This window comes from Halichoerus grypus, chromosome 10 (genome assembly GCF_964656455.1).
Source record: "Halichoerus grypus chromosome 10, mHalGry1.hap1.1, whole genome shotgun sequence".
NCBI lineage: Eukaryota > Metazoa > Chordata > Mammalia > Carnivora > Phocidae > Halichoerus > Halichoerus grypus.
In genome coordinates, this window is record NC_135721.1 from 52855099 (window position 1) to 52882258 (window position 27160).

General features: G+C 39.1%; 1 protein-coding gene across 1 annotated transcript; it reads left to right on the forward strand.

The window, feature by feature from the left end:
• The first annotated feature begins 126 nt into the window (after positions 1-126).
• Positions 127-23115, forward strand: DNAAF10 (dynein axonemal assembly factor 10). The gene is made up of 8 exons (XM_036119288.2): positions 127-419; positions 8990-9090; positions 11103-11233; positions 14058-14159; positions 16316-16431; positions 17141-17275; positions 20105-20202; positions 22225-23115. The coding sequence occupies exons 1-8, from the start codon at positions 237-239 to the stop codon at positions 22430-22432; spliced, it is 1074 nt and encodes a 357-aa protein (XP_035975181.1). The 5' UTR covers positions 127-236; the 3' UTR covers positions 22433-23115.
• Positions 23116-27160: the final 4045 nt, after the last annotated feature.

Below are 27160 nucleotides of genomic sequence, written 5' to 3' on the forward strand. Positions count from 1 at the left end.
GGCAGTAGGTAAAGATGATAAGCAAGTTTGTGCTGTCCGTGAAGAAAAATCCGGCGTGACTTCAGTAGCGCATCGGGCATTATCTGAGACAACTAAATCCAACTCGCCAGGGCGACAGGGGACGACTACGGCAAGTGGGAGGGGGAAACTGTCGTTAATGTTTGGAGTTTGGTTTCCCGGTTAGTGTTTTGTCAGGCTTTGGGTGTGCTGGTTGGTGGAGGGAGATCGGCTGGACCATGTCGGCCTTCGAGAAGCCTCAGATCATCGCCCATATCCAAAAGGGCCTCAACTACACGGTATTTGACTGTAAGTGGGTGCCCTGCAGCGCCAAGTTTGTGACCATGGGCAACTTCGCACGGGGCACCGGCGTCATTCAACTGTACGAGATCCAGCACGGGGACCTAAAGCTGCTTCGGGAGGTGGGTGCCGGGCGAGACTGCCCAGTTCCAGGATTTGCCGTTGGTGAGGGGGCGAGTGAGGATTCGGGAGTGGGGGGAGTTTGCATTTCTTTTTGCCCCAGCCTTCGTCCAGCGTCCCCCAAAAGCACAGCTCGAGCTGCGCGGAATCAGCGAAGGTGATCGCAGATTGAGGAATACTGCCGACGTAAAACGCTTTGCTTCGAGTCCTGAATTCTCGGCTGGCCAGTTCATCTGTTCCCTGCTGGCCCCTTCCTGCAGCCACCCTTGCATTCCAGCGTGAGGTCTCTGGGAAGTGACATTAAGACTTCGTCTAAATTCGAGGTGCTTCTAGGCAGTGGGCAGTTGTTTGTGGAGAGTCGCTTTAATTAGGCCTGTGTTAGTAAAATGCTCTTTCGTACAAGCAGAGACAAGGCAGGCATGCACTGCATGTATGCCTGCACTGTAATTGGAGGAGACAACCTAACCATTATTATTTTTTAATATTTTCTTTATTTTTTCATGAGAAACAGAGAGGGAGAGGTAGAGGCAGAGGAAGAAGCAGGCTCTCAGCGGAGCAGGGAGCCGGATGCGGGGCTCCATCCCAGGACCCTGGGATCACGACCTGAGCCAACGGCAGGCGCTTAACGGATTGAGCCATCCAGGCGCCCCTTAACCATTTATTCTTTCAATAAGTTATCAGTTGATTGCCTGGTATTCCCAGGCATATGAATGACAATGTCTCCGGTCTCATGGGGTTTATTTTCTAGTGGGAGAAAGAATCCGTTAAATAATCAACCGACGATGCCTACGTACAAACCGAGATGAATTCCCTAATATAAAGTTACACGGTTCTGTGAGAGTAAAAACAGATTTGGGATGAGTAGAAGCTAACTAGGCTAAAGTAGGAGTAGAGGAGGAGGAGGTTTCCAGAGGAAACAGCGTCAGTGGAAGCTTGGGAAGGGGAGCAGACTTTGCAAGGTTTGTAGGTCATTTAAAAGATGTACCCCTTTTTAAATGGTACATCACTGAAGGACTTTTAGCTGGGTGTGCCAAGATCAAGTTTGCAAGTTTTGTGATGATCATTAGGGAAAGACTTAGAATAATGATTTTTTTAAAAGATCTTATTTATTTATTTGACAGGGAGAGAGACAGAGAGCACAAGCAGGGGGAGCAGCAGAGGGAGAGGGAGAAGCAGGCTCTCAGCTGAGCAAGGAGCCGGATGTGGGGCTTGACCCCAGAACCCTGGGATCGCGACCTGAGCCGAAGGCAGAGGCTTAACGGACTGAGCCACCCAGGTGCCCCAGAGAATAATGATGTTAACTAACATTCTTACACTTGTTTTTAAAATGCGTTGATTTTGGGTGATCAGCCATAATCAAGTAGTTAGGGTTGTAATAGACTACAGGGAAGGCTCCAGGGATTAAAAACTATGGAGAGAGCCTGTGTGGACGAGATAGGCATTAAACTGGCAGATAAAGGATGAATACAATTTGGACAGGCAAGCTTGGATGAGAAGGTATATAAGATCCCATCTCACTTTAAATTTCTGTGAGTGCCAGTTTTCTTGTTCAGTTTGTCTTTTCAAGCCAGGTACTCAGAGTTCCTAAACTTGGCTTGTTCTTTTCCATCTTGCCTTCTGTTGCTCACCAGTTAGCCCACAGGCACCTGTTGCTATTTTAGGGTCCGGTTCAGATTATTTGATTTAGGAAATCCCGTCCTGATCCCCACACAAACTTCTTTACACTGCATTCCTCTGGTAATTATTATCTGCTCCAGAAATAAATAATTGTGTCCCATTTATCTCTAATTAGATTGTAAGCTCTTGGAGAGTAAGGATAGTGTCTATCATTAGTGTGGTTTGTAAGGTTCAGCCACTCAGTAAATTACTTGTTAAAAGAATGAGTGAATGTATATCTGTAAAAGGATGTAACTTGGGAAATTTAAATATTGATTTATTGATCATTAGTCAGCTGGCCTCAGGGTTTGAACAAATGGGAGATAATGGAATAGCAGACAGAAACTTACAGGTAAAGTATTAGGAACAAATACCAAATACCATCAAATTTCACCAGAGAGCGTTTACCACTTTGTGACTTTTTAAAAATAAAATATAATTTGTGTACATTTAAGGAACACACTTGTTCCACAAAGTGAAATAGTGCCCTTTGTCTCTGTCTATTGGCAACCTACTATTTCAAGATAACTATGTGAAAGAAGGACCAAAGATGCTTGAAAGATGAGTCCCTTCTTCTAAGGAGCCTCCTGTCTAAAGAGAGGGTTAAACTAATGCAAAAACACTTTTAAGAACTTAGATCAAGTGTGGCTGAGATGGTGCGATGGAAAAGGCTATGGGTGTGACATAGGCTCAGTGATGCGCCCCCCTTACTGTGTGTGCATCGGGATCAGCCGAGTGTGTTCTGCTGCTGCTGCTGCTGCTGCTGTTGTTGTTGTTGTGTGTATGTGTGTTTTAAAATATTCATGCCTTGGTCCCACCTTAAGGAATTCTGATGCAGTGGGACTCTTGCATCTACACTAGAGTGAGGCTTGGGTATCAGTATTTTTAAAACTTCAATTAGGTGATTCTAACAGGCACCAGTGTTGACTACCATTGGGCTAGATGAATTATTGAAATCCTTGATTCTTCATTGTGGGACCACCTCAAGTCATGTGTTCCAAAGCCCATGCATCCAAGGTCAAAATGTGTGAAGGTTGCAAATGGGTCTTCGTTGATGGCTGCCTTCTCTTGTTACTAAAGACAGGGAGTGAGGGCCTTCATGTACAGTTGAGTAGTTTGCTCCATCACACACAGGGTGCAGGGTTCGAGGGAAAGCTGAAATCTATTTCTTTCTCATCAAACTCTGCAAGTGTGAGACTTCCTCATTCTATAAAGAGCAGCTTTTCTCTAATTGGCACAAAGGACTAGGGGTGGCCCTGAAAAATGGAATCATAGTTGTGGACGTTTATACTGTAAAAATTAATAATAAGCTAATAAAGTTCTGCTTTTTTAGCTCCTGTGCCACTGAGTTCACTGCTTGTTACCATTTGGTTGACTAACCCTTTTAATGTTAATTAAAGTAGTGCCAGGATGTGGAGGAGGAAATACTGACAAGCTGTCCTAGACCCACCCACAGACAGAACAAGAATAGCTCTCATGGGAATTTTCCATCATGGGCTTCCTTAATCATGTTCACTTATTGTAGCAAAGAAAACTAACAGCTAGGTCAAAAATGACCATCTATGATGTGTCATACAGCAAAAGTTATTAATATATACCAATTTTCTTTGTGGAACACATTTTGTAAAATCTTTTTAGCCAGTTTTTTTTTTTTCCTAGCAAGAAAACTTTAAGTAACCCCTGGATTTTTTAAATCTTTCTTTTCAAAGGTAAAATATTTAACCAAAGCAGGGAGGGAGCCTTTTTATTAACTCTAAAAAATTGGCTTCACTCCGGTGCCCCTTCTTAAAGGTATTATGATTTCCATGAATATCTTAGTGAAAACACCCCTGCTTCTATAAGTCCATTTGCCAGCAGAGCTCAGCGCTTCTCAGCAAACTGCAATCCTCACTGTCATGCAGATGTTAAGATGTTTATACGTTTGAGGTTTTTTTTTTTTTTTAAGATTTTATTTATTTATTTGAGAGAGAGTACGAGCGAGGGAGTACAAGGAGGGGGAGCAGCAGAGGGAGAGGGAGAAGCAGACTTCCCACTGAGCAGGGAGCCCAATGCGGGGCTCTGCAGGGCTCGATCCCAGGACCCTGGGATCATGACCTGAGCTGAAGGCAGCCGCTTAACCGACTGAGCCACCCAGGTGCCCCTATATTTGAGTTATTTTTTTAATGTTTTTATATTTTGAGTTGAATTTGACTCTTGGCACAGCAGACTACTACTACCTATAAATCTCTATTTATTTTTTTTGGTATAAGGAGAAAAAAGAACATGAGGGAAGCATAAATACCACATATTAACATCTTGTAAAGATATGAATGAAGGTAAAAACCAAACGACACAAATCTGAAAGTAGGTTCAGTTTGTGACTATACCATTTTCCTCACCAGTCCATTTCAAGGTTGGAACATTTCTTTGGTACTTCTAATGACTCTCAGGTTTATAGAATGGGGGCTACATACTAAACTTTATTTAATTGATTTACATGTAGGTCTGGGGGCAGCCTAGTTTAGTATAAAGAGCTTGGAGTCTCCCTGGCTCTAGGGACCATGAGCAAGCCCAGTCCTCTGAACCTGTTTCCTCATCTGGAAAGGAGCGTTCCAAATACTTTGCTTGCAGTTGTGTCCTAGTCTAGAAGAACATCTAGAACACATCTGATCTATGTGTTCAATATATGGATGCTGTTTTCATCGCATATAAATGACACCAGAAACTGGTGTGTCATGTGAAAACATGGGAGAAATGAGAATATGGACTCTAGCAATGGTTTCTCTCTCCCCAGCACTAGGAATGAGAGGTTAATAATTAAGATATTCATTTATACTTTGATTTAACAAATGTTGAGCACCTACAAGGTTTTTAACAGATGGGACAAGGCCCCATTCTCATGATACTCATTCTAGAAAGGATGGCGGTAGAGAATTGAATAAATAAAATAATTTTATTGGTAAGTGCAATAAAGAAGGTTAAACAGGGTGAGTGATAGTGATTTGGGGGTTCCACTTCAGATTGGAGGAGCAGGGAAAACCTCTTAAAGGAGGTGACATTTAAACTGAAATCTAGATTAGGAGAAGGAAGACGTGATGATCTGAGGGAAGAGCAGTTCAGGCAGTGGTAATAGTAAATGCAAATGTCCTGAGGTAGAAATGACTTTGTTGTGTCTGAAGAGCAAAAAAGAAAGCTGCAGATGTGGCTGGAGTGTAGTAGAGAGGAGAGAAGCAGGACATAAGTTCAGAGAATCAAGGCAAGATTCCAAAGAGCTTTGTACATTTTGTCTACCACGGGTGTTGGTGGCACTCCTGCGAGTCTGTGCCTCTAAATGTAGATGCATTTTATTTCATTCCATTATATTTCAATAAAGACTGACTTTCAGAATTTGTGCAATGACAAATGTGGAAATACCTAGTATAGGCTCTGTTGTAATAGAGTGGTTCTCAGTTTGGTTTCTTTCCTTTTAAGGTAGGGATTCTCAGATGTGTTCAGGTGCCAGAATGTCTGAACATTGTGGTGCTGTTTTTGGAACTCCATAAAACATTGGAATAGTCAGTTCCAATTCTGCACAAAGAAGCGGTTTTCCAGTAGAAAAATCTGGCTATATTATCATAGTGTGGTCTTTATATTACATGAAGTAACCATACATAAATTTTTAAATCTTCATTTCCAGATTTTCTTACTGGTGTACATTTGTTAATATTTTCTAACAGGCAAGCTAAAAAAATATCCAAAAAAACCTTAAGTTTGAGGAAAACATATCCATTAGCTGTTTTAAGCTTGTGTGTGTGTGTGTGTGTGTGTAAATTTATGTTGGTACCTGAAGATCAGTGTGTTCCAGGAGCAGTTTGAGATTCTCTGCTCCAAAGGGTTAAAAGGTGACAGATAAAGAAATCACATGGGGGGAAAGTTTTTGCTTCCCAAGTTTTTATTACCAGGAGTAAAATCTTCAAAGAACTATGTGTGTACTACAGGGACTGAAAGTAGAGGTTAGCTTTTACGGTAAAACTCTCCGGTGGCTTAGGAAGAAGAGATACCCCATCAGAGACCCCAGGGTATAGTGGAATTGTGGGAAGCAGAGTGCTTTAGGTGGTAGAAGAGGAGAAAACGGGAGACCGCTTTTCCCAGGTCTCTGACAAGAATTTTCCTGGCGAGTTAAATCAATACATGATGCAACCAACCTCCCCACAGCTCCTAATCCCCTGAGTCCTTGGAACCATTTCCTGTCCATCCTGCTGCTTACTCAAGAGGCCCATCTTCACCCCGTGCCTCCGACTGTGAGAGCTATGACTGGTGACTTCTTGCTTGGCGCACCCAGGCCCAGTGTGAGACCAATGGAGGAAGGAGCTGGTGTCTGTTTCATAAAGTTGGAACTCTGAATTACTTTAACCATAGAAACTGTGCCCTTATAGTGATTAAGGGCTATACCACTATTGATACATTATTTCAGTTACTTTTATTTGGGGGAAGTGGAGGGTGGGGAGCACATAAGTGATCTGTTGTTGGAAACTACTTTGTTAAATTGACAAAATTTTGATTCTTGGTGTTGCTGAGTTATAAGATAACTCTTTTATAAAATTGGAAAATACTTGAAATAAATGAATATCAGCTTTCTGAATAACTGAACTATCTTGGACCACAATATGCATTACAAAGAAAAATAATGATTCTGTGATTTTGTGCTTCTCATCAATGTGGTCTTTTATGACCATGTTATTATCGATGACTGCATTTGATTACTGGGCAATTCCAAGGAGGCTGTGAATGCTTTCTTATAGACCTGGCTACATAGTAACTGCTAATTTCTCCAGATCCCAAACAGTGAGAAAGCTCAACAGGCTGGGAATTTCCAAAGCCCTGTACCATATAATATCTTTTGAGTCATGAAAGAAAAGTTTAGTTACCGTTTGTGTTAAGTGAATTTTATTTTCTTTTCCTTTGAAAATTGCTATGTATACTCTATATGTAAGTGCCCAGTCAAACATTGGAAGTGTCAGGGAAATTATTTTTTAAATTATATGAAACAGGCTAAACCCAGTAGGAGGGATGAAGATTGGCTCAGGAACTGAAAGGTTATAAGAAGAAATCTAGAAACTGGAGAACTCTGTGGAGAGAAAAAAGAGAAAAAAGTATATCCAGAATATTGTTATGTCAAAAAAAAAAAAGAAAATATATTATGGTCCTCCTTATATTAAAGCAAACCTATGTATGCTTGTAAATGTGTAGGAAAAGGTCTAGAGGGATGGGGATTACTACTGGGGAGCATCAAAGGGAAACTCACTTTTTGATGTTCAGTTTTTTGTTTGAATTTTTATAGGGAACACGTATTACTTTTGTACACACAAAATTTACAGTTTATAAGAGATTAAATAAGAGGAATAGTTTCGGGCGCCTGGGTGGCTCAGTCGTTGGGCGTCTGCCTTCTGCTCGGGTCATGATTCGGGGTCCTGGGATCGAGTCCCACATGGGGCTCCCTGATTGGCGGGGTGCCTGCTTCTCCCTCTCTCACTCCCCCTGCTTGTGTTCCTGCTCTCGCTATCTCTGTCAAATAAATAATAAAGAGGAATAGTTTTGCCCTGTTGAGTCCAACAGTAAATGGGAGGATATAGGGCCAGAGTATGATGTCATCAGGCTTCAGGTAGTGGCCTCATCTGGTTCCATGTTGCCCAGAGTTCCCAGGGTTTAAGGCAGCAGCAGACTCCAGTAGGGACTTCAGTGGCCTGGGCAGGTGGGGTCAGGGTGGGCGGGGGCAGCAGAGAAATGGGAAGCATCAGGAAGTAAAAAGAGATTGGTGGAGGCCCCACAGAGGTGTGGGAGCAGGTGAGAGTAGCATAAGGCATGGACATATGTGGGAGGAGTCAGAGAGGAACTGATATTTTGATTGTAAACTCCTTGAGGGCATGGCCAGTCTCCTTCATGTTTGTATCCTATTCTGCCTAGTTCGTTGATTTGCATTTAGTAGGAACTCATTAAAAAAAAATGCTAAATGCCTGAGTTGGGCAAATGTGTAAAGCTGTATGCTTCAAACACTTTGCCTGTGGCAGGAGGGTTATTATATGATACCATTTCTAAGGACCCTTTTGGTGATATGGTCTATATGTGGTTTCCATAAGCCGCATTTCTTTCTTTCTTTTTTTTTTTTTTAAAGATTTTATTTATTTGACAGAGAGAGACACAGCGAGAGAGGGAACACAAGCAGGGGGAGTGGGAGAGGGAGAAGCAGCGACGTGGGGCTCGATCCCAGGACCCCGGGATCATGACCTGAGCCGAAGGCAGATGCTTAATGACTGAGCCACCCAGGCACCCCCATAAGCTGCATTTCTTAAATAGTACATCGGTGTGTGGTTGTTTTACTAATGTGATTATATGCAATACGGGGAGCAGTTGCTTTTTAAACGTCAAAATGTTGGCTAATCCATACCAATAGCAGTGCCATTGGTACTCACGTGTATACAAATCTCTCTGCATTGATAAGGTCCCAGAGAGAATAGGGACATAAACATTCTCAGTTTATAGGGTTCTGCAGAGAAAACTCTAAGAGACACATAAACATTTTTGTTCCTGTAGCCATCTAGAAAGAATAATATCTTCATTACGTTCTCATTTCTACTGAGGATCTTAAGAATAGCACATTAAATGCTGAAATTTTCATATTTGCAAACCAATGGAGATGGTATACTTGTCAGCATTTGAAGGTCTCATTAGTAAGATGAGAGGAAAGGCAAAATTAAAACTCATTCTCTTTGACAGTTACATACTTTTAAACTATAGGAAAGTGACTAGAGGAAATGCATGATAATTTTGATCAGAAAATGTTTTAATTGCTTTTTTATTATGTGTCTTATTTAAGTCCCATAATAGAGCCATAAATATCATGAATTATAAATAGCTGCTTACATAAATAATGTATCCTCTCTCCCTCCCTTCTGTCAAGATTGAAAAGGCCAAACCCATTAAATGTGGAACATTTGGTGCAACATCTTTACAGCAGAGATATTTAGCTACTGGAGATTTTGCTGGAAACCTTCATATATGGTAAGATTATTTAATCAATATTAAGACATGAGGTAGGCCATTTCTTTGATAGTCGTGTTGCTCTTCCTCTGAAAGGGAGAATTCTAATTTTAAAATGTTTCTTGTTCAATTTTAACTATTTATAAAAATGCAAGAATTGTCTTTTAATACACATTTCTAGATTTCATATTCAAAATCCCTTTAAAAATACTGTTTTTCTTTAGATATTTTGAATAATGTTACCAATATTTATTTCCATACCTGCTGTTTGGTGCTAGCATTTAATACTTTATAAGTGTACATAAAGGGCTCTTCCCCACACATGTGTAACACAGAAAAGTTCAGTATTGTTAACATATCAACAAGACAACTGGCATTACAGAATGATATACTGAATTTTTATTTGTTTTAATTTTTTAATGTGTAACTCAATTCATTAAAAAAAATTTTTTTTTAATACTTTAGCTAACATCTAAGCACAACTTTTTAGGAACACATCTGTTGAGCAAATCAATATAAACCTGTTATTAATGAACAAAACCATAATTATGCCAAATGTTTGTAATTTTCATGTTCTACCTAGAGTTATTTCCTCGTATTTAAATTAAATTGCAGGGACTGATATTTCTTCTTAATTACTTTTCAAGAATATCTCTTAACTGTTTAAAGTATACATAGTAATGTTCTAGAAAGAAACTATCTTCTCTGTCTCATGTTTTCTAAGGTGACCTTTCTTGATTCTCACTTAGAATCTGCTGCTTTGTAATTTAATTTCTCTGACATATTTATCTTAGAATCACAATATAAAACAGAATGAAGCTATTTTAACTTCCCTTTGCTTTAACTGCTTAATACTTAAGTTCGCATCTATTAGAATACATCGGTTCTTACATGCTATGTCATATACTTTAAAAGAAATCGGGAGAGACCAGTCTGATTGTTATTTTTAAAAATAACATATTTCAGTATAAGAATATGCAAAAAATACAACTGTTGACTGTCTTTCTAATACAGTTTCCTAGTATAGTTACAGGTATCACTGACTTACTATCATTGTTAAGTCTTACAGTTTCATGTTATAAAAAGCAGTGTTTTAAAGTCTGTAAAAGCAGTGAAAAAGTTCTTTTAAGTAGAATCTCGGCCCTGTTTAGATTTTACTAATAAATCTTGGCCTAGTAATAAGTTGGGATTACATTTCATGAATAGCTGCATTAATTTTTTTTTAAAAGTGTAGATTATCAAAAACTGACCTGTTAAAGAGAAATGTGGTTTAGAAGCTCTAGTAGAAAAAAGGGAGGCAGGAGAAGGGGTATATTAACATAACCTACTTGAGCCATTCATCCCCCTGCCATATTGGGTATACTCAGACACTCATAGTAGCGGGTACTTTCCTGCATTCCTTTCTCTTAACTAACCTAGATTTAGACAAACTTACCTTTGTTGTGACCAGCATGATGATACACTGAAAAATATGTAACGAGAGGAAACTAGTATGGAATTTAGTGAGAAAATAATACATTATAAAGGAAGAAATGTATACAAAGTAAACACTACTCATATTTTATCCTTCCAAAAGATCTCAAGATCAGACTACCAAGGCCTATTTTGGAAAAACATTCTGAATTACTTTGAATTTACTCTGTGTTTAAAGTAGTGATTCTTAGATTTCAATGAACCAAAGGGTCAGCAGATTTGGGGCTCCTCATCCATTACATCTGGGGAGGAGCCCAGGAATCTGCATTTATTATCAAGCTTGCCTGGTAAGTCATGTGCAGAGGTCCTAGATTATCTCTGAGAATTACTAAGTGGGCTCAGGACATAGAGTTCCAAGTTGAATGATGACGGTTCTCATTGAGGGCTCGAAAGAAGCTAAAGTGGAGAGAAAATATTGGAAGTAAATGTATAAATTACCTTCACAGCAAAACCCTTATTTTTAAACAAAATTCTAAATATGGTATGCATTCTTAAATTTCAGTAGTGAACTAAATGTTTGGGACCATGGAGTAAGTAGGAAGCTGTGTTCTTTTGTCTAGGAATTTGGAATCTCCAGAGATCCCAGTATATTCCGTAAAGGGCCATAAAGAAATTATAAACACCATAGATGGTGTAGGTGGACTGGGAATCGGGGAAGGCGCACCGGAAATTGTGACTGGCAGCCGAGATGGTAAGTTAAAGTATTCTATGTATTTCAAAAAATTTTTTTCTTTAGATAAATCTTTATGCAACAGTGTATCTTCTCTTACGGAAATCCACTTCGGTAGCCATGACTCCCTAAATCTGACTGTACTTTTTTAATAGGCAAGTTTAATTGCATATCCCTCAATTGCCTCAGCCTTGTGGGTGTTTTGAGATAGAGGCATAGCACTTACTATTTCAGCTTTGAGCTAGTTCAACTACTAACAGCCATAGTTTCTTACGAACTTTGAAAGATTTAACATTTCTTTACAGGTTTTTGAGGCAGCTGACAATATAAGGTGGGTGGCAGCTTTTCACATTTTGGCGGGGGAGGGACAGAGGGAAAGAGAGGGAGAATCTTTTTTTTTTTTTTTTTTTTTAAGATTTATTTATTTGTCAGAGAGAGAGAGAGCACAAGCAGGGGGAGCGGCAGGCAGAGGGAGAAGCAGGCTCCCCGCTGAGCAAGGAGCCCGATGTGGGGCTCAGTCCCAGGACCCTGGGATCGTGACCTGAGCCAAAGGCAGACGTTTAACTGACTGGGCCATCCAGGCGCCCCAAGAGAGGAAGAATCCTAAGCAGGCTCCATGCCCAGTGCAGAGCCCAACACAGGGCTCAATCTCATGACTCTGAGATCATGACCTGAGCCGAAATCAAGACTCGGATGCTTAACTGAGTGAGCCACCCAGGCACCCCTCACTTTCTTTTTTTAAAAACCAGAATTAGTACTTGTGAAAATTGTCATGTTGATAGCTGGTTGAACATCGAAGTTCCGTGATCCTTCCACTGAGCATTGTAGAAAGATCCAAGGGCACCAACACTGTGGTGACTAACAAGGGACAGGTCTATTGGTGTTCAAAGATGTTCTGAATGACTGTAAAAGGAGTCAGAATTTGTTGCTTCATGATGGGTACATAAAAAATTTGGTACCTTCTTGGGTTTGGATAGTTTTCTTTTTTTTATGTTATGTTAATCACCATACATCATTAGTTTTTGATGTAGTGTTCCATGATTCATTGTTTGCGTATAACACCCAGTGCTCCATGCAGAACGTGCCCTCCTCAATACCCATCACCAGGCTAACCCATCCCCCCACCCCCTCCCCTCTAGAACCCTCAGTTTGTTTCTCAGAGTCCGTCGTCTCTCATGGTTCATCTCCCCCTCCGATTTCCCCCTCTTCATTCTTCCCCTCCTGCTATCTTCTTCTTCTTCTTTTTTTTTTTTTGGCTAGTTTTTAATGGCTGCTCAAGACCATGAGGAAATTGTTTTAAAAGAAAAGTGAGATATATTTTTCTAACAGTTATTCAAGAGTGTCTGTGTTTTAGAAATCAGTTATTCCTTTTAATCATTAAAGCACTATGAAAAATGTGAGGAAAAATAGCATTCAATCTACCACAGTGGCATAACCCTTAGATTTGTTTTCCTTTCCAGTCTTATATACAATTTTGTATAGTTGTCAGTGTGGATATGATTTTTGTCTTTTTTTATTTTGTGTTTTGTCATATGCAAATGTTGCTGTTTCCATCATTACCATTCTAATGACTATGTAATGTTCTATCCTATGGATGTATCACAGGTGTCCTTAACCATGTCTTTGTTAAGCATTCAGTTTGCTTTAAGTTTTTGTTTATTGTTTTGGGAGAGTGACTTTAAAATAATGAAGGAATGAGTATCATCATGTATATAACTTTTTAGAATAAGCATATTTTGTGATTTTTAAAATTTATTTTCAGACTTTCCAAAGTACCCATGTACATCCTGAGCTACAGTAGATGAGGTGGATTTCCAGTCTACCCTACCAGCATTGATTTTCCTTTCCTCCTCTAATTTTATAGATAAAAATAGTAGTCCATTCCAATTTGTGTTAACTTCTTTCTATATTTGTTTATCAGTTAGTTTTGCGTTGTGAATTGTCTGTTTATGTTCTTTGCTCATTTAACTATTGCAAATTTCATATGAATCTTATCAATTTGTACGAACCCTCTAGAGTAATATAATAACCTCTTGTCACATTTGTGAGAATTTTTTTTCTCCTTAAAGTAGGCTTTTTAATGACCGACTTTATTTTATCCTTGGAGATAAATCTAGTGGGATATCTCCCCTTTTCCTGAGTTTATTATCTCTTTTAAGGATTTTTTGCCCTTTTCCTGTTCTCTCTTAAGTACTTACCTTTTAGCCATTTTATTAAATGCATTTGTATTTCTCATAGGCAGTGATGAGTTTAGTTAGTAGTCCTGCAATTTACATTAAAAGGAGAAGCATTGAGAAGAAATATGTGTTAATTTTATTTAATATTTCCCTCATCTCTATTGCCACAGGGAAATTAAACTTAATTGTATGTGAGATAGTATTCTAAAACCCCATATAAGAAATCATAAATGTAAAAATTAGAATTTGTTCATCTGTAGAAGAAAAATGGCAATGATTATAGGGGTAGTATGGAAAAAAATTAAAATGACACTGATATTATTCAAAATAAATAGTACATTAGGTTTAGGCTCAAAGAAAGACATGATCTGAATTAATAACATTTGTGTTTCCCTTGTCAGTCATACCTTGTTGATAACTTCAGAACAGTTGTTGGCTTTTCTGTGTATCTATTAACTTGGAAATCAAGTCCGACAGTAACATATGGGTTATATCTCTGATATTAAATACAACTTGCCCAAGTAGAAGTCAGAAATATGTGAATATTTTTCAAGTGTTGTATTATCTATAATATGGCCATATACACAGGAAGTCATAGGAAGAGAATGCAGAAAATAAATGTCATCAATCACTATTGAATTTTCCCAACTCACTTGTATGCACAACAGGAACTGTGAAGGTGTGGGACCCAAGACAAAAAGATGATCCTGTTGCTAATATGGAACCTGTACAAGGAGAAAACAAGAGAGACTGTTGGACTGTGGCATTTGGTAAATTATTGAAGAACCTTGCATTTGAGGTATCAGATGGTAAAAAGCACAGTGCTTTAAGAAATTCCCGATAGTCTCATTACACTCTGTTTTGTGGATTATTCTGATAGTTTATTGAGGCAAATAGAGATGGTGGTTAATGTCAGTCTCCAGGGCCTAGGTATGAATCCTCCCTTTGTTATTTCTTGGCTGAGTGAAGTGGGCAATTTACCAAGCTTCTCTGTTCCTTAGTTTCTTCATTTATAAAGTGGAACTAATAATAGAATTTACCTAATAGCATTATGAGGATTCAATGAATTAATACAGGTAAAGTGCTTAGAATTGTGCTTAAATTATTAAGTGCTCAAAAATATTTGCTACTATTATATACCTCTGTTTAACTAGATAATGTTGACCTAGTTTAGAGCCAAATGCCATTAATGGAGCTAAGCAGAGTTTCAAATGCTCAAATGTGACCTAACAAATCTTACATTATATGCTACACAGAGGATGTTTATTTTCTAGAACATAGTTATGCCATTACAGAATTATTTGTTATAATTTGATAACTGTGTTTTTCTGTTACTATACTTAAAATGAATATTGACCTTATAGGACTAATTGATGTATGCCCTGGTATCTCTTACTGAAAGCCATAATTAAAATCATTTTTGCTACTAAAGAATATGGGTCATACTTAGTTTGAAACTTGTATGTTCTTTCTTCTTTTTCTTAGTATAACCCTGTGTAGATAACAGACATTAAAAGTGTGATTTAACAGTACATGTGAACTGTTTAACTTCCATATGTTATTTGAAAATTGCACTATTATTTAATCAGAGGAAAGTTTTAGATTTCCAATTTAAAAAAACAAGTTCTTGTATGGGAATTACTGAGTTTGTATGTTATGAGCAATAATATTTAAACTAAGCACACGTACACTTTGGGGAGAAACTTCAGGATTTGTATTTAGAATCATCATCTAAAATTTGATATAATAATTAAAAAGTAATTACCTGTGGGTCCATTAATGCCTTTCATCTTTGATCTAAGGGACGTAAGTGCAGTTTTAAATTTGGGACATTGAGTTTGAAAGCCAATCCATTGATTTGACTCTTCTATGAATGTCAAGTATGTCCAGAATACTGTGGACATGCAAAGGTGAGAGAGATTCCTAGTCTCGCCTCAAGAAGCTTATAGTTTAGTAAAGAGGGCATGATATCTACACTAATTATAGTACAGGGTAGGAGTGATAAAAGGTCATAAGAGGTGTGGATGAATATAGAAGGAATCTCGAGGGAGAGATGGCTATGGAGGAAGAATATTTTGACCTCAGACCAAGTATATATAGGATTTGAACCACTGAAATTGGGAGGAAATGTCGTCAAGCATAAGGAGTAGCCTGAAATGTGCCCAAGAAAGTATGTTGAAGGAAATAGTGGTAGGGGTAGCCTTAAAGAGGTCAGAAGTGTTTAGATAGTGTGGAGGCTGTGCAAATCTTTGGAGGTTTTTGTGAGGATGAGATGTGACTAGAGCTTTAAGAAGATCAGATTGGTGCTGTGTAATCGGGAGAGATGAGTGCCAGAGGTACTCCAGAAAACATCCTTGGATCCAAGGAGGATGAGGCGAACTATAGATTATAAACTTACTGCAGGTGCGATCATTCATACAACTAAAAATATATCACGGTGTGTTACAACTTATTTCAGATTTCCTTGCAAAGATGAGATAACACCAGGCAACATTTTGCAAAATAATGAGTTTTAAAGTAGTTTCTATTCACATTCAAATATAGTACTGCCAAAGAAAGCAACTGAAGCATAGCTGTATTTATTCTACCAAACCTGCTATGTTTGAACTGTAATTGACTTGTTAGTCTGTGGATATGGTAGAGAAAGAACATTTGCTTTGAACTTAGACTCCAGTGAGCACTTTCACTTACCCCTTCAGTAGAGAATCTCAGCAAATGAGCTTTTTCTTTAAAAAACAATATTAGATAACCAACTTAATAATCTTGATGTCCTGTCAGGATTAGCAAAACGAGATTCTGCCTAGTGTGATTTTTTTTTTTTTGGGGGGGTGTGATTTGGTACAAGTTATATGTGTAGTTTTATAACATTATTTTAGCAGCCTTCAAATGAGCATTTAAAAGATCTGCGACGTATCTTGATTTCCAGGCAATGCTTATAATCAAGAGGAACGTGTTGTTTGTGCTGGCTATGACAATGGAGATATCAAACTGTTTGATCTCAGAAATATGTCATTGCGGTGGGAGACAAACATAAAAAATGGGGTAATGTACATTTGGGTTCTTTATAGTTTGAGCATGTTTTTGTCCACCTCTGAACTCCTTCAAAAGGAGAGTGCCTCTAATAACTCGTCTTGTACAGCTCTTCTGCCAGTGGTTTTTAACTCTTGGGGCTGTGCAGCCCTTTGAGAACTTAATGAAAATCATGGATCCTCTCTTCAGAAAGTGAACACATACTTAGATGTGGTATGACAATCCCTGGTGAGTCACCAGCCCTTGTGGCCTATCTGTGGACCCCTGTGGGCTATGCAGTGTGATATTAAAATGAGCTAGTAAGAGGCCTTTTTTTTCTGCTAATATTAGAAAGCTTGAAATAGTAATAGCCTCCCCAAGTACTTTCAGATTTTTGGGTCCTGAGTTGTATACCTTTAGTGAAGAATGTGGTTCCTTCCTGTTTTCTAAAATCAGCTTTGATTGTACTATATAAAATAATTATGTAATAACAGTAAAAAAATTATATGGCTTTCCAAATTAATCTGCCAGACAGGGGAACTCAAGATGGTTTTGTTGATCCTATGAACCAAGAAGAAATTTTTTCAGTTAAAAGTATTTGATGTATTAATTCTCAAAACATAAAATGATTAATTAAATGCTTTCACATGAGCTGATAATTTTAAAGTTGTTTTACTTAGTTTAAAAGAACCTCCTGAATAGTAATCATTAGGCCATCAATAATAAATATTTTCTATTTCAGGTATGTAGCTTGGAGTTTGACAGAAAAGACATAAGTATGAATAAGTTGGTAGCTACATCACTGGAAGGAAAGTTTCATGTTTTTGATATGAGAACACAGCATCCAACGAAAGGTTTTGCTTCTGTTTCAGAAAAGGTAAATATGAGGGAAATGTCTTTCTATGAAGAGGAATGTTCCTAGCTTGTTTTAGACTAATAAATAGAATTAGTCACCAAGGTTCCTTCCAGGTCTTTATATGAAGGGAGCTATTTTTAGTATATTCTTGTGGGAACTTGACAAGTTTTTCTGTGCAGAGAGTACTTTTCCAAAGTTTATCAGTTTTAGATTTATTGATTATAATAAAGGCCTCAGTTGGCTAAGAATCTTATTTTGTAGTTTAGGAACAATCACAAGACAACTAGCTAATGCTAAGAATTGGATCGACAAAACCTAGCCTAGTGTTTTCTAATAAATATATTTGTGTTAATATCTAATTATATACTTTTCAAAACATATCAACATATATACCTTATGTCATTTCATCACATTTTATTTTATATTCTGGTTTGCTATATTAAGTGAAATTATTTAAAGCGTCAATCATGGGCACATAGTAGGTTCAAAAAAATTAGTCAGTCATTTACACATATATACATACTTTACCTTGTTCCAAAAGTATTTGAGGTGGCTTAGAAGGAAACATACAGTGTTACAACATCAAAAATAGATGAAGAAAGCAGAGCATAGGGAAAATACTGGTTAAAAAAAGAAAAAAAAAACAAGATGATGAAACCTGGAGTAAGGGGACTGCATAAGATTAAACTGAAACACCCTGTCATTGGCCAGAGATGGGCTGGGAATGTGACTCTGACTTCCTTGAATGTGAAAGTAAAGATCAGTTACAGGGGCACCTGGGTGGCTCAGTCATTAAGCGTCTGCCTTCGGCTCAGGTCATGATCCCAGGGTCCTGGGATTGAGCCCCACATCGGGCTCCCTGCTCGGCGGGAAGCCTGCTTCTCCCTCTCCCACTCCCCCTGCTTGTGTTCCTGCTCTCGCTAACTCTCTCTCTCTGTCAAATAAATAAATAAAATCTTTAAAAAAAAAAAAAGGATCAGTTACAGATTTGTAGTTCCATAGATTAAAATATATAAGTTGCTCAGGAAATAAAAATTTACTCTCTTGTTCTCTCTCCCTCCATTGTGGATTCAGTAGTACTTCTCAAACCTTCCTATTTTGTCTTACTTTGTTGTTACTGTTAATTATTCTTATTACTGCATATAAATTGCTGTCACTGCCTGATAAACTAAATTCTTAAGGTAGCTATAAATTGCAATATTGTTTGCCTTCATTATCTCAGAATATAGTTAAGTATCTGTCAACAACCTAAAGCACTTTATTAAATTTTCCCTTATGTAATTATAACACATTTCTCATCCAGTATGTATATTTTAAGATTTTAGGATGTATTTGACAGAGAGAGAGAGAGCACAAGTAGGCAGAGTGGCAGGCAGAGGGAGAGGGAGAAGCAGGCTCCCGCTGAACAGAGAGGCTAACGTGGGGATCGATCCCAGGACCCTGGGATCATGACCCAAGCCGAAGGCAGACGCTTAACCAACTGAGCCACCCAGGAGCCCCTCATCCAGGTTATTTTAAGAGATCATGTCCCCTCTTGCTTTTTGTGTTTTTTTTTTAATCAGCTTTCAGAAGCAAAAGAGAAGTTTAAACTAGGAAACAAATTGAAATAGGTTTTAACAGCTTGAACCCATTCACTTGAGGACTCTTACACACTTAAAGGGTGTATTTTGAGATACGGGGATTTTAATCTGCTAATGGTAATCCTTTTACAATACTATTAAGTCAAATGCCAAGACTAATCGCTCACTGAAATGTGAAGTGTCTAAGAATGATTTAGATTTAGTTGGTCTCAGTGTTTCTGCAAAGCAGAATCTTTCCTCCTTCCTTCCATCTCTCTCTCCTCCCTCCTTCCCCCCTCTCCCTCTCCCCACCTCTCTCCATCTCTCTCTCTCAAATTCCTTGCAGTGAGTATTACACCATTAACACTGATTTACTAGCTGTTGTTGAGGTGCTAACAAGCTGTTAACCTTCCAGTTGCCTTTTTATTTTTTATTTTTATTTTTTATTTTTTTTAAAGATTTTATTTATTTGACAGAGAGAGACACAGCGAGAGAGGGAATACAAGCAGGGGGAGTGGGAGAGGGAGAAGCAGGCTTCCTGCAGAGCGGGGAGCCCGATGCGGGGCTCGATCCCAGGACCCTGGGATCATGACCTGAGCTGAAGGCAGACGCTTAACGACTGAGCCACCCAGGCGCCTCCAGTTGCCATTTTTGTCTTTTAGTTTAATGTGACTGATAAAGACCCTGGCTTATTATGACCTTAAACACCATCTATAAGCCCTTATAGTCCTTATTTTGAAGATTAGACAAGTCAAATGGTATGAATTAAAGATAAGGCTTTAAGTTAAAATTCATTCTGTATATGGGAACTTTTTGTAGTTCCCACTCAGTTTTCTGGGAACCTGAAACTCCTGTAAAAAATAAAGTCTGTTTTTTTTTTTTTTAATTCAGTATCCTTTTTTCCCCTTAGGATGAAGTATATGTTTTTGCATTTTGAGTTTTTCTTCTCCCTCAGAGTGAGCTAGAGATCCTTAAATGTGTAAAATCTATTTGCATAATTTATATGGTACTATAAACTTACATGGACTTTTAATCTGATAACATTTTTTTTAATCCACTAGAACTTTGTTTCATAAAGCAATAAAGAAAAATGATGCTTTTCTTAATTTGTGATGGACTCCTATAAATCTCTGTAGCCCTTACAAAGAGATGTGCCAGAAATACTTTAATTACTTCTATAACAGTTGAAATTATAGTAGTAAAAAAATTTTTTTACAGAGTTTCTCTTCTAGGGCAGTCTTTGTTTATCATATAAATGTAAAAACTAGTTATGTGCGTCTCGCCTCTGTAGGCTCATAAATCGACTGTGTGGCAGGTCCAACACCTGCCACAGAACCGAGAGCTCTTTCTGACGGCGGGAGGCGCCGGCGGCCTGCACCTCTGGAAGTAGTAAGTCTCTGCCTGTGAACATTGCTCCTTTTTAAGTTACTGGTGGGCGGAAAGTAGGATTGGATTGAACTTTGTTGTTTTTTTCTTCCTCCTTTGACTCAGTTCATTTTGATATGATTTTAAATTAAATGGTATTACCTAAGTGTTATTTTTGTCAGCTTTTTAAAAAATTAATGTACTTATTTTACACTTAGTAAATATTAACCTTCTTTTGACACACTAAATATATTTGTCATTGTAGTTGTGTCTTCCATTTATCAGGGTAGCTTAGGAATAGTCCTTTTCATAGATGAAAATCATGGTTTTTGCTTGTTTTTTATTGATGTTGTTTGTTTTTGTTTTTTTTTTTGTTTTGTTTTGTTTTTTTTTTTTTAAAGATTTTATTTATTTATTTGAGAGAGAGAGAATGAGAGAGAGCACATGAGAGGGGGGAGGGTCAGAGGGAGAAGCAGACTCCCCGCAGAGCAGGGAGCCCGATGCGGGACTCGATCCAGGGACTCCAGGATCATGACCTGAGCCGAAGGCAGTCGCCCAACCAACTGAGCCACCCAGGCGCCCTTGTTTTGTTTTTGATATGAAAAATGTGACCCAAGGCTTTTGTGAAATATTACCATCTGGTCAACAGAACACTACCTCTAGAGAATAGGAAAAGGGTTGGAATTCTTAATTTTAGATCCTGATAATTTACTTGTCCAAGTTCAGATACCATCGTTATGAAAGAGCCTGAAGAGCACTGAGGCCGATGGGTCTCCAGGAAAAGCCTGGTCATTGAGTTTGCTTTCTGTGTGCTGTGGGCAGGCTGGGCTACGGCCATAGTGGTGCCGGAATCCCACGTGCCCTAAGGTGGCACATACGAGGCCAGCTGCTCATTTAAGAGGCCCGATAAAAGTTGAGAGTGAATGGTGTTTCTTTCTTCATAACTCAAGGAAAAAAGTCTAACAACACAAGCCCACAAATGAAAGGTATTTCAAAAATAAAGTTTGATTAATGATGTAAAAAGAAAAACATCTTCAGCGTGGCTGGGACTTTCACATTTGCAAAATACGTGTCTATTTATTAGCTCCTTTTAGAAGCTAGCAGGGAGGCTGATAAACAGGGCTACATTTGAAAAGTGTTAAGGTATTTAGGCATCCAGCTGACCAAAAACTGAGAGTGAATGCGTTAGATCAAGACTGTATTGTTTCTGTGAGTAAAAAGCAGAGGAAAAGTTGTAAGAATTCTGGGAGAATGCCCGGTAGACAGACTATTCGGTAACTTCTCTTTTCCTAGTATCTTGCCCATCATCCTTCCCTGATTCTTCAGCCCAGTGTGCACTCCCCGTTAGGCTCGCCTATCTCCTTAGTTAAGCCATGCAGCAGCACGTCACTATTCTGCCTGGTGACCAAACTCCTTGGGCTGCTTCCTTGAAGAGCTGCTTTCAGTTTTCTTTGTAATCCACATATGGAGTTGTATTCCATGTGATGTGCAAACACTTTTGCAGCTAGCATTTTTGATGATTGTATAAAGTGGGGTCTTGTATGTAATTAGAGATTTGAAGCTTATCTCAATATGAACTTTAATCCTTACCAGAACAGATATCTAGTCTAATCTTCAAATTGGTTTGGAGATTTGCTGCTGGAATATTATACCAGCAAAAGAGATTTGGTTTAAGTAAAATGATATTTAGCTTTATTTCCATTTGCCAGTCTCCCTTGGTAGTAATGCAATTAATTTATAAATATTACGGAGCACACGAGAGTTCCTAGAACATCTCATCTAGTTAATTCAGAAACTGTTTTTTGAATGAATGGACCCCAACGTGCTAACTTTTTGTGTGTGTATTTGAAACACACACACACATACATTCTCTTTATTGTTGTCTCTTTATTTGTATAAAACACAACATTAGAAAGATTATTTAAGTATTTGTCAGTTGCAGTAATCAACAGAGAAGTAAAAATAGAGTTACTGGACTATATGTATATAAACACAGTGTGGAGAATGCTAAGATTTCTCTCCTTACCACTCTGGTCTTATTTGCAGCGAATACCCTATTCAGCGGTCAAAGAAAGATTCTGAGGGAGTAGAGATGGGCGTTGCAGGCTCGGTCAGCCTTCTGCAGAATGTCACCTTGTCTACGCAGCCCATTTCCAGTTTGGACTGGAGTCCAGATAAAAGGGGTCTCTGCATCTGTAGTTCATTTGATCAAATGGTAAGAGTACTGATTGTTACAAAACTCCATAAAATTTGATCTGAAGACTTAGGACTTGAAACCTGCCAGAGGAATGCTCCTAGTATTTAGAACAGGCGCTGGGATCCTCTGACCCTCACTGAACAAAGCTGGATATGACTGATGAAAACAGGCCCCGGATGCATACGTCCAGACTAGCTCTCTCTGGGTGTGAAACACCGAGCGGCGTGTTCCGGTGACCAGACCCGGACCTGGTTTGCTGCAGTGCGCGGAATACCACTCTCTCCAGCTCTGCTCATCTCCCCTCCATTTCTAAGAAGAAGTTGTTACATGTCTATAATAAAACATATTTTAAATTTGTTCTCCATCCCCAGAGTTACATAGCTTACCATAATACCTGGTTTAAAATAGTTCTAAAAGTACTGTGAATTAACCTTCATAAATATACTTTGAGAGATTTCAGTGTTGGTAAGTTTCTGTAAAGAATATTATTTTATAAAATCCCAAAATGGCATGGTCACACTTAACTGTTTTCAGCTGTACAACTCAAAAAGTGAAATATTACTTACCAAGTGAATATTTACAATGACCTCTTTTTACTTAAACAATAGGAGTCAAATTAAGACTTTTGGTTATTGACTGGTAAGTGATGTTGAGATGTATAAGATTATGGGGGTTTTCTAGCCTTATTTTTTGTCAAATCTTTTCATATATTTTATGAATAAATTTGTTTTTGAAATCTGTGGAAGCTTTGATTCTGTTAATTTAACAGTAGTAATAAAGCCAACACCGTCACATCTTTGCTTTATAAATGCTTAATAAGTACCTCTTCATTCACTTTCTTTAACGCTCACCAGATCTTTTGCTCAGCTCAGAGGCATTCACTTTCATTAAGCTACCCTCCCTCACTCCTCAGCTCAGGAGTCAGCCACCTAAAACATTTGTAATATGTAAGAATCCAGTGACTTCATGGGTTCTTGGAAAGTCACTAGTTTGGAATATTAAATTCAGAAAATTAACCTTTTAAAAAATCCCCAAGATGTTTTTTGCTGTGTACATAATTATGGAAGTAATAATTAAATTGAACTTAAAGCCTGTACCTGCTGGGATTTGGTTGTTTGTTTTTTTCAATTTTCAAAGAAAAATAAAAAAAATTATGAAATTCTCTCTTAGAAAACTTGTATTTGGTGGTGTAATTAGAGAGGTTTAAGTCAAGAACAATAAATACTTCCATTTCATTAAATCTAAGATGTCATCGATTGTAAGATGATCTTCAGCCACTGAGAAAGGAAAACGCTGTCCCTGAAGCTCATACACACTTTTTATGACTCAGCATTTCTTTAATGTTCATTGGATGTTCTTTTAAACTTAGATACGTGTTTTTCCTTGTGCATCCTTATAAAGGAAAACATATAAAATAAATTTGGTATGGTAGCCTCAGATTTCTGATTCAGAGTGTGATCCTTCTAAATCGCCTTTCCATGTTTTTCTTACAGTATTGTCCTTTGTACCATAAAAAATGTTGGTGACGCGGCCTTTCTTTGAAACATGCTTCTCTGTTGTCTTCAGTTAATTGACACTTACTCTGCAAGTTTTGGTATACACGTGCTGGCAGTGACAACTGTCATGATTGCTGCCTGGCTTACCAAAGGACCGTTTCAGTTGTCTGTTGCTGGGTCACAGATCATCACAAAACTTAGCATCTGTGCTCCGTGCAGCATCAGTCAGGCAGCCTGAGGATCTGTCTCCAAGGTGGCATTCAAGTTGTCAGCTGGGACCTCAGCCAGGCTGAGAACCAGGGGCCTCTCCACATGGCATGTGCTTCCTCAGAGCAGTGGTGGCTGGGTTCCAAGGATGAGCATCCCAAAAGAGAAGGCCAGGTAGAAGCAATATCATTTCTTAATGGCCTAGCTTCATCACTCACTTAGCATCACTTTTGCCACACTCTGTTAGTTGAGGGAGTCACAAAGTCCCCGTCCCTCCCCAGTTCAAGGGGAGGGGACATAAATTCCACTTCTTGATGGGGGCTGGGCTAGGTTCTGGAAGAGTATGTGAGACTTAAAATACTGTGTCCACTTTTGGAAGATACAATCTGGCTTGGTGAGATTACAGGATGAATCTCAATTTCAAAGATGTAAAAATGGGGGAGGAGGGTGATGGGCTGGTTAGAATTGATGAAATTTGTTACTTGGAATGCAGCTCTCCTGTCCCACTCATCTGCTTACACCCCTCCCTGCCCCTAACTTATTGCAGCCATTACTAATCGCTCATGGTACTAATTTTGTCTGAGTCTCACAAGCTTTATCATACAACTAGGAGCTACTACCAACTGTTGGCGATACCCTAATGGAGTTCAGCTAGTCTCCTGGACCAGGCATTACTTCACTGTGGACTCCCTCAATCCTTGGCGCTGTTTTTCAGTATGCCAAGCAATGATGAGAATGTCCTGCACTAGACCATATAAACCAAACATGCAAAAACGAAATGGCACTTCGTTTGTATACCATGAGAAGTGAGTCTCTTAGCTACCACAATGCTTAGGTTTGCCAGCCGGTATACCCTCTGGGTCAACTTACCCGATGTGCTGCATTGTTCTGAAGGCTTCCTGTGAGGGTCGAAGTAGAAGCAGACATAGATGACATTTAGAAATAATTAATCTGGACCTTGGTGAAGCCTAAAAACCCAACTCTGGGCAGTGAAGCCCTTGGATATTGTGTCCATTTTTGTGTACTTGTTTCCATCCTTCTGGAGCACAAACATGTAGCACTTGGCTAGGAATGGTGGTAAATTATCCAATATTTTGGTAAAGAGTTCCCTGGAATGACTTTCTGGGATCTCGGCCCTTCCAGGCAAGTGCTACTTTGTAAAGACATGTTTTTCCTTTGGTCACCAGACTGTCCTGTAAAGTAGGTGAAGCAGCAAATAGGCTTTGGATAGAAGGCTGGTTTGTGCAACCTGAGTATAATATCTCAATCTGCATTCAGTTGCTCTGGCTAGTTTGGAAAATAAGCAGGCAGTTGGCTTTTAGCTATGTTACTTAAAAAGGACTGGTTGATTATTTTTGCCCAGGAAGACCTCAGCCCCAAATGTCCACCCTTGTTTGGTGCGGCCCCACCTCATTACTCTGGGTGGGATTAGGCTGCCAGGTTCTTATTTTGCACAGAGCTCTCCCTTAGAGCTGGGCCATACCCAACAGTCCCTATAAGCCAGGGGGTACTAAGCCCATGCTGTTCTCAGACCTGATGGAAGTCCTGTCCCTCATCCAGTCAGCTGAGGACTCAGGGCTGCTAGGACACTGCCCCCTACCTCACTCCACCCACACCACTGAATGCTGCCTGGAGTGGTGAGAAGTTCTTTGGTTAGGGTGAGGGTGGACAAGTCGCTGCATGAAAACTGTTTTATCCAGGTCCCGTGAATCGGTATCATTGTGTTGGGATCTAGAGGGAAATAGACCTGCCTGTGCTCAACCTCGAACCACAAAAGTGGGTGGTTCTTAATTAGAACAACCCAGAGAGAGCAGATGCAAATTGGCCTCACAATGCCATGGCCATTAATGTCCACAGGTTTTGCATATTTTGCACCAAACATTAAGTTTGAATGCAGAAACGGATTCTGGCTGTGTTTAAGTCAAAAGGGAGATTCAGGATAAACACAACCTCTGCTGCCAGGGAAAACACAGATGTCAGAAACGGCTATGGCGGGGCGCCTGGGTGGCTCAGTTGGTTAAGTGACTGCCTTCGGCTCAGGTCATGATCCTGGAGTCCCAGGATCGAGTCCCGCATCGGGCTCCCTGCTCAGCGGGGAGTCTGCTTCTCCCTCTGACCCTCCCCCCTCTCATGTGCCCTCTCTCTCTCATTCTCTCTCTCAAATAAATAAAATCTTAAAAAAAAAAAAAAGAAACAGCTATGGCTGTGACCAAATACAGCTGCCTTTATGTAGTAGCATTGAAGCAATTTTCATGAAGGACTTTTTGACAGCTGAACTTTGTTCATGGTGGTCTCATCCAACTCTGTCCTTAAGCCAACTTAAAACCAGATCATCCGGCAGTGCCCTCCACACAATGTTCAATATATGTTGATTGGTGGTAAAAATTATGAAATCATGGCAAAACAAATAATTAGAAAAAAAGTCCATCTTCTGACCTGTTTTCTCAAGGTATCTCTGCTGATTAGGACTAGATTCCACTGCAGAAAAACCCAAAATATTTTTATTTCTCTCCCTTCCAAAAATCTAGGTTGGCAGTCTAGGCTACTGTGGTGGCTTCATAACAAAAGACCTGATTCTATCATCAGGTTTTTCTACTATCTTCATTATGTATCTTCTACCTCATCATCATTGGGGCTGCTCCAGCTCCAACCATCACATCCACATTCCAGCCATCAAGAAATAAAAGTAGGAAAAGTAAGAGAAAGGATACCCTGCCATTTTAAAGAACACCACGTCTGCTTTCATTTCATTAGCCATGGTTTGGTCATGTGGCCACACCTACCATAGTAAGGCTGAGAAACAGACTTACTCCATGCAGTGATATATTCAACTCACATCCAGAAGTTCTGAGGAAGACAGGGAAATGAATATTAGGAGACATAATGGATTTAACGACAGTGTCACAGAATAGTCTAGCATAAAGTCTCCCTGGCTAAGGTTTCCCATGAGGCGAAAACCAGGGAGTGATCAATTCATATTTCCTCAGGCTGGATCTGGATCTTGGCAACCAGAATACACTTTTGGCAATTGCATTTTCTCCATTAGCTACTATAGACACGACATAGAGGAATCACTTGTTTT